This window comes from Tachysurus vachellii, chromosome 13 (assembly GCF_030014155.1).
Source record: "Tachysurus vachellii isolate PV-2020 chromosome 13, HZAU_Pvac_v1, whole genome shotgun sequence".
NCBI lineage: Eukaryota > Metazoa > Chordata > Actinopteri > Siluriformes > Bagridae > Tachysurus > Tachysurus vachellii.
This window is the reverse complement of record NC_083472.1, coordinates 6,843,331-6,852,138: the sequence shown is the minus strand read 5'-3', so window position 1 is coordinate 6,852,138 and position 8,808 is coordinate 6,843,331. Positions and strand designations below refer to the sequence as shown.

General features: G+C 38.5%; 1 protein-coding gene across 1 annotated transcript; it reads left to right on the top strand.

Annotated features, from left to right (window-relative positions):
• The first annotated feature begins 2,996 nt into the window (after positions 1-2,996).
• On the top strand, positions 2,997-8,332 carry hapln3 (hyaluronan and proteoglycan link protein 3). Its single transcript, XM_060885929.1, has 5 exons — positions 2,997-3,119; positions 3,645-3,804; positions 3,939-4,310; positions 5,223-5,528; positions 7,368-8,332. Exons 1-5 carry the CDS (start codon positions 3,090-3,092, stop codon positions 7,652-7,654), a joined length of 1,155 nt encoding a protein of 384 aa, XP_060741912.1. The 5' UTR covers positions 2,997-3,089; the 3' UTR covers positions 7,655-8,332.
• The last annotated feature ends 476 nt before the right edge of the window (positions 8,333-8,808 follow it).

Here is an 8,808-nt window from a genome sequence, read left to right as displayed (position 1 = left end):
TATCTACCAAATAACATAAATGTAAACTTCTGGGGTTGGTGGTTTGATTCCTGCCTCCATTTGTTGTGCATGAAGGTCTTATTTGTGTATTCAGGTTTCCTTCCCCAGTCCAAAGATATGTGTTGTGGTCAGATTGGCATCTCTATATTGTCCACAGTGTGTAAATGTATGCGCAATTGTGCCTTAAGTTTCTAGTGGTCCTCTGCAGGGTGCCCTGTCTGCCCTGGGCTAGACTCCAGGTTCCCTGTAGCCCCAAGTAGAATAAGCATTACAAAATGATAGATTGATAGATTGAACAGTTTCTAGAGTTTACACAGAATGGTGTAAAAAAACAAAAACATACCAAGAAGAGAATATCCAGTTGATGAACAATTTTTTCCACTGTTCAACAGATCACAGCATTCTTACATTCTTGTTCTTGGCTGACAGAAGTTGAACCCGATGTGGTTTTCTGTTGTTGTATCTCCACCTTGAGGTTCAACATGCGTGTTCCACTCACCACGGTTATAATGAGCGGTTAACTGTTGCTGTAGCCTTTCTGTTGGCTTGGTCAGTTCTGGCCATTTTTCTCTGACCTTTTGGCAAAGTTTTTTCGCCAATAGAACTGGCACTCACTGAATGTGTTTTTGCTACCATACAGTTTAAACTCTAGAGACTCTTGTGTCTCTAGACAAAACACCTAGAAGTGCAGCATTTATCAAGGAGATCACACTTTTCCCTGTTCTCTGTTTTATGTGAACATTAACTGAAGTCTCATGTTTGCATAATTTTATTCATTGTGCTACTGCCACTTCATTTCTTGACTGAATAGCTGCATGAAGGTGTACTGGTGTCCCTGTCAAAGTAGCCACAATGTCTAAAACACAAATGTAGATCATACATGGAGAATCCTACAGACACCACGTACTGTACACACCACATTGTCTTCCCAAACTAGAGAAAAATCTGTAATAAGCACCAGCAAACGTTTTGGCAACAGGAATCTGCAATTTTACCACCTGCAATCAAACAAGGCTTAGAAGAAAATGTTTTCCAGTAAATGAAAGATTGCAGTAGGGAAAGCAGGTCTGACCTTGTCATCAAGCACTGAAGTTTATCCCAGTCAGGAAACAGCTCCCTGACAGAAGTATAATTATTGTGAGAATAAATGACCTTTATTCTCTTCATATCACTTTCCTGCAAAATGGATTAGAAGTTTTTTATTGGACAAGTGTGCAATATGCACTAAAGTTCTATGAGCGATTTAACTGTATTTAAATCTTTTATGATGCATTTACTAAAAAGCATTAACGTCTCATTTAAGGTATTCTAAGAAATTTAACATTTTTTTTTAAAGGGAAATTTTTTTTACAGGTATTTGAATTTAACTGGGTTTCTTAAAATCCTGTTTCAGAGTACTATTATGTGTGAATTTTAAGTACTGGTGTTGAAATGTCCCATAGATTTGTCTATTTGTCCCATAGTGAAAAAGCTGAAATAGGCATATTGTGCTCTGTCACCTTTTTGATTTGCAATGGTGACGAGTTTATATGGAAAACCCAAAAAGTGCTGTGGATCTTTTCATTTTATCCAACTATTAGCACACAGTGCTATCATGACTCGGTCTCAGCAGACAAAATTTGCCTTGTGTTCTGTCCCCTGCTATTCAGAGGTGTCTTGGCATTCCTTGCCCCAGGCAAGAGCTTTCATCTTAGCTTTAGGAATAAACTGTCTGGGATCTTCAAACACATCAATAATGGGTCTTGGTATCTGTGAAAGGTAAACCTGTCTCTCCCCTCTCTTGTTATGTACAAGGATAAAAAGCATGAGATCATAAGCAGAGGAGGAACTAAGTTGTGTTTTGCTCAGTGTCATGATGCTGAGTGAAGGAGTCAGCCCAACATCCTGCTGTCACCAAAGGCCGCTGAGCAGCCCTTTCCTTTCCCCAGCTACTGGTGAACAGAAATAGTCATTGCTGATTCTAAAACAATACCTTCATCAAGCAGGCAAGTCTACATTTCGGAAGAAGAGATGGCGAAGGTTACTGAATCCAAGTGATGGAGTGGCATGAAAGGACGTTCCCTCAAATCTTCAGAGACTGAGCATGTGAGAGAGTGTGGAAAAAATCCCATCTCTTTGAGGATACCTATGCCATCCTCTATTGACTCTGGAAAACGAAACAGCTTTACCGGCCTTTGGGGAAAAGTGGAATTCTGGTTTCAGCTTTTTCCATAACCCGCTGTACTTTTGTCAGAGTTCAGGGTGATTGGGGACAGGCCTCTAGCTTCAGATCAAATTTCTTTATTTTTCTTTTTGGTAAAGGGTCCTTTGTTTATTTAAAGTATGCAAGACACCAAATTAAACGGAGTTTACTTATATAATTCCTATTTGCATTTAAAGAAAAGATTAATGATATATTCTTAGAATAAAAATGTTTTTTTTAAGAGGAATTCTGATAAGGAAACACTATATATATTGCTCTCTATAGAAGCTTCTTTAAAATTGCTTTAAATTCTTTAAATACCCTTATAGTAATGCAGCAGATTTCTAACAATGAACAGGATTTTTACATGTGAAAAGCAAAATATAAATGACAAAAAAGTGTGGCACAGTGGTGCAGCTGATGCATAGCTGCCTCCAGCTCCAGGGTCCCTGATTTAAATCTGAGCTTGGGTTAAAGTCTGTCTGTTTAGTGCATGTTCTTTATCCATCCATATGTGTTTCCTCAAAGTTCTCTGGGTTTTACCATCTCCAAAAAATAAAGTCTTGCAGTCTTCTGGTGTTCCATCCACATTGTATTCCTGCATTACGCATCAGTGTTCTTAGGCTAGATGTCGGATCCAGCATGACCATAACCATAGACATTTTAGGGCTGTGTTCTACTGACTTGTGCATGAATAAAATGTAAGGTATTGTGGATAACTTCTTGTTTTTTTTGTTTGTTTGTGAGATTAGTAATGCGAATGCGCGCGTGCTGATCTTACAGTGAAAGCTCAAAGCCATTTTGCGCTCCGTGACGTCATCGTACTATACAGCCACGCGCAGAGGGGGAGCGAGTGTATTAAACCCGGGCAGAATGTGAGCGCGTGAACACGAGTAGTGTTTAGAGAATGCAACGAGCACAGCATCGCCTTCAGTCGGTAAGTAAGCAGGTTTGTTGCAGGTTGTGACAATTTATATGATATGCATTTAATCCTGGATTCGTTTAGAAATAAAACTGAAGGTTTTGTTTGTTTTTTTGTTTGTTTGTTTTATATTTTGGACTACTTTAATATTTTATATTATGCCTTCACAGTAGGAGACGAATGCAAGAATGATTGCAATGAATAATGACAGCTTGCAATAAAGCAAAGAAAAACACTTTATATGCCATGATGGTTAAAGTATTATGTCTGACTAGGGGATGATGTATAGTCTCTGTCTTAGTATAAGTTCAGGTCAAGTACATGCTATTGTTATTATTGCATTCTAAAAGAAGGACACGGTGCAAATTGTATAGTCAGAAATGGCAGCAGATGTATGTTAAAAAGGAAATCTGTGCAAAATATCAGAATGTAAAGATGACATTTGTAAGGACACGAGCGCATTGCTGGTGCAAGGTCTGACAGCACTGACCAAACTGTAAAATATTCCCAATAAGACTTATTCTACGTGCTCTTTTGTAGGATATTGTTTTGGAAAGAAGAGATTTGGTGAACGTGATGATGAAGCGCCCTCTGCTGGTGCTGTTGCTTCTGCAGCTTGTGCTCGAGACTCAGGCGTTTGGATACTCCAACAATTATTATTATCAGGACTTATCATCTGATGGCAACGGAAACGGAGAGAGTAGGACTGCTCGTGTTATTTCACATTATGAAAGTTGCATCTGTTAATATTTCAACCCAAAATTCCTACTCTGCCTTATATATTTGCTTTTTGGACTTACAGTACAGTAATTAACACTCTTCAATCTTTTCTAGTATACTTCAGTGGTGTGCGTCTGCACGTGGAATCTCCACAAACTTTGGTGTCTGCTGTACAAGGAGGCAACGTGACTCTTCCGTGTGTGTACCGCTACGAGCCGGAGGTCAGTTCACCTCGCAGGACAAGGGTGAAGTGGCTCTGGCAGCCGAACACAGGCGAAACCAAAGAGCTGCACGTCATGGTGGCTTTGGGGTCCCGCCACAGGAGTTATGGCGACTTTCAGGGTCGCGTTCGTCTCCGCCGGAGCACTCCAGGAGACGTGTCTCTAGTCATCAACCCGCTGCAGAGTGATGACACGGGGCGATACCGTTGTGAGATTATAGATGGCCTGGAGGACGAGAGCGTCACTGTGGAGCTTCAGTTTCGGGGTGACGTTTTACTCTGTAAAACACATTTGAAACATAAACTAAGTGGCCATTTTTCTAGGAACTAGTACACCTCCTGCATCTGCACTTACTGACCGCTTTATTACGTCTGTTCACCAACCATTTAGCTCACTAGACAGTAACTCACTAAACCATTTGTGTTCTGCTTAAACACAGTGAAACACAGTGGAGGTATATATACTAGCTTGAGGGCAACTCACACATTAGTGCATGGAAAAGCTATGGTGTAATTGTCCACCAACAAGATAAACCTACATGGTGTTCAGTAATTGTCCAGTGTTTGTAAAACCTCAGCATAGCTGATATGCTCATAGCAGCATCACACACATTAGCAGGTCACCTTCATACCAGTATCACTGCTCTGTTGAGAATGATCCACCAGTGAAATAATATCTGTGGTGGTCGATGATAGAAATGGTGGTCCTTTTCCGTTGATGTACGAAGAAGAGGGAGGATGACAGAGTGTGTATAGGAAGACATGGACTACAATCGATAATTCTATACCTACAGTGGAACCTAATGGTATGTTTATCCAAAAAAAAAAATGGCCACAGGTTTGCTCCAAGGTAATGTGGTGTATTTAATGGTGTGTCCACTGAGAGTTTATAGTAATACCATTTTGTCACAAATTCAAGTGCTTATATTTTAGATTTCACAGATAATGCTGGCTGTAGATTTGTGCGAAAGACTGTTTAGGACAGTTGGCTTGCATTTACTGCAGCTACAATATTGGAAAATTCTGAGCTCCTTTGTAAGTTACTTTGGATAAAGGTTCTGCTAAATGAATAACTGTGATGTAAATGTAGCTGCCATTTTGTATCAACAAGTTTAGCATTGGGTGTAACTGTAATGTTTTGACATGACTTGAATTTACAGTTTGGTTGCCTCCCACAGGCATAGTGTTCCCATATTACTCTCCCATGGGTCGCTACCAGTTTAACTTCAAGGAAGCTAAAGACGCATGTGAGCAGCAGGGTGCTTGCCTAGCCACCTTTGAACAGTTGTTTACAGCCTGGGATGAAGAAAAGCTTGACTGGTGCAATGCTGGTTGGCTGGCTGATGGTACGGCACAGTACCCTGTAGCCGTGAGTCGGGATGCCTGCGGTGGAACAGACATGGCACCGGGCGTCAGGAGCTACGGTGTTCGCCACAAAACCATGGACCGTTTTGATGCATTCTGTTTCACTTCTTCAATCAGAGGTGATCACTTTGTTTTTCTCACTTTTACAACTTTGCAAATGGCATTATATTACACATCATTCACTTTATTAGAAACACCTACCCATGCAATTATTCGTTTAGCCATTATGGTTTTAATATGGGATCCACTCCTGTGAGCCAAGAACAAGAATCGGACCCTACACTGTGCACATGTTCACGAAAGCCTGCTCAGTTCTGATGAGCCTGTATGAGATGAGGTGTATCTGATGAGTTGTAGCCTCAGCTTCCCGTTCTTGACTGACTTGAGTAAAAAAATGTGAACTTCTGCTATTGTAGCAAATTCACTGCAAGGTTCAAAATTATGTGTGTTTTCTGCTCATCATAGTAGTAAAGAGCATATATAAATAAGTATCCCTCCTGTCACCTCAAAGTAATCTGACCACCTGAGATTATTGTGTGGGGAAATGCATCAAAGGTTTCTTAAGGATTCTTTCAATAATTAAAGTTAGTTTCTACTTGGATCATTGTTTGATAGGGGAAATGCTGTTTTTCCCCCAAACGCATACTATTTAGCTTGAACTGAGTTTAATTCTGGAAGAGGATTCTAATAACGCTTGAAAAGAAAATATTAGGAGGATTTCTACATTGTAAAAACACCAACAGGTGTTCCAGAATTCCAAGGGACTCATTTCAGCTTGCAGCAAAATTACATGTCTCCACCCTGCTATACGGGCTGAGCTGCAGAACCATTTGCACCTCTGATGAAGCCAGCAGATCGTGCAGATCACCCTGGACTTCAATAATGAAAAATAATACTGGCCTTGGCTTTCATCTATTAAATTCTCATGTGTCCTAGTCTTCAAAGAGCAAACCATTTTCAGATGGCCTTCTGAGATAGTCACCTCTAAGGAATCCGTTCTCTGGCTTACATCTTTTCCTGAACTAATTAGTTTAACTTTAACACATCATTAGAACTTTGACAAGTAATCTGTTTTTAAGTCTCAGGAGTTGTGTGTTTTGGACATAGTTAAGAATAGAATTTATTTGCACTTTATTACAAATGATGAGCCTTTGATAGTCTTCAGCTGCACATTTTTGTCATGTAAGGTACACAAATAAGCGTATCTTTATACTTAACTAATGCTGTCAAAATGCTGAAATAATACATGCTCTAAGCTATACAATGGAAATAATGATGCACAGGCACAACTAAAACATACGGTATATGAGTACCCATAATAATGGCTATAATCAATGGGTACTTTGACATGCAGTATAATTAAAAAAATCATTTAATCGAGGAAATTCCTAATTTCATGGCAGCACCACTAAAGGTGGCCTGATCCCTTTTAAACCGAATGATTAGTATGGTGTTATAAAATGGATGCGCTTACAATCTCACTAGAGGCTCATTAAAGTCATTCAAGTACACAATAAACATATATACACTATGCTTTACTATACTTGGCATATGTCCGCAATGAAATTGTGTGAATTTGATGTAAGAACGCTACATGAATTATACACTACGTGTGTGTGTGTGTGTGTGTGTGTGTATATATAATTATAAAATTATAATTATAGTATATATATATATATATATATATATATATATATATATATATATATATATATAAAATTATATATGTATAATTACATTTTTGTTTCATAACACAGATGAATATTTACTATAGGCTATAAAACTATAATTTGATAAACCTACTCACTCTTCATAATGTAACTGATAGTTCTTGTATTAATTAACAGATTAAGTTAACAAACGCTTAATGCTTCTTATCTAAATACATACCTAACTTTTATATACCTAATTTCATCTGAGAAATACGGGTTTGATTGTTCTGTTCCTGTTTCCTCCAGGTGAAGTTTACTTCCTGCAGCACAAGATGAAGCTGAACTTCTCTGAGGCAGTAGAAGAGTGTTTGCAGGATGGAGCTAAGATTGTTAAAGTGGGTCAGTTGTACGCAGCATGGAGGTTTGCAGGGTTGGATCAGTGTGATGCTGGGTGGGTGGCTGATGGCAGCGTGCGGTACCCCATCACCAAACCCAGAGCCAACTGCGGTCCACCTGAACCTGGTGTGCGGAGCTTCGGCTTCCTGCCCCAGCATTTAAAATATGGAGTTTACTGTCACAAAGTCAGATGGTAAGATTTTGACACAGCGTAGGTCATCAGTTTAAAATCATTCAAAACAAATGTGAATTTTGGCAGATGATATAGGTTATGCTTTGATGAGTCACCTTCTAATTCTTTTAATATAACGAAAGGGTGTCAGAGGGTGTTTTTTTCTGTGAATCTGCAAGTCGTATAGTTGTGATTTAAATGGACTGATTTGTCTAAAACTATTCCATTTTCTGATTTTTATATGTGTAAAATTGAGCATTAAACCAAGTGTCACTCAGGGAATAGGTCTGCAAAACTGCCCTTGGTAAATTCTCTCATATCAACTAAACCAATGGACCTTCACTGTAAAATACATACAATTTGTTCTTCCATCACATGTACTACAGCTTTGTACTATATGTCACATGTATTAAATGTCACATACATATAAATGCAGCAAACATATTTTTGCCTTAAATGACAAAAAGCTTAGCATATGTAGTATCCTACATATAGTCACTTGTTAAATTTTACTAATTATACTTACAGTAGGCTGTAGTCCATGCATTTTTACAGTCTATTTTCAGATGTCTTGTTAACTATCATTTTAGATAATAAATGTGTTTTTTTTAAACCACTTGTATAGTGCTGATTGAACTAATCATATTTTATGCATTTACTTGTCAAATATGGTATGGCATGGTGGTGTGGAGTGTAGTGTTTCTCCCAAACAGCTCCAGGATTCCTGTGTGTGTGTGTTTACTGTACGTATGATGAAATAAAAAAAAAAAAAAGACTTGCTATCAGCTGATATTTCTATTCCGCCTGTTCTGGACAAAATACATAAGATCCTGGCCAATTAGCCTAAATGTAATATCTCAATTCATTTTCTTAAGCAAACAGAGCAAACATGTCACTGCTCAAAGAATTAATAGAAACAAGTTATAGTTCACCTATACTGGTTTAGTGATGCTTTTTATACAGCTGATCATAAATTTCTTCTTAGGTCTCTTGGCATCTATGGCAATGTGATAGATTTTATTTAAATATGCTACACTAGATATTCAATTTCAAGCACTGCTGCGTCTCCCTTTCTTGCTTCTATGCTTTTTATCGTACAAGATATATGCTTCCACTCTGATTCATTAATGACTTTGGCATTTTTTTATCTATATGCAGTCGACACAGAGCTATTAAATG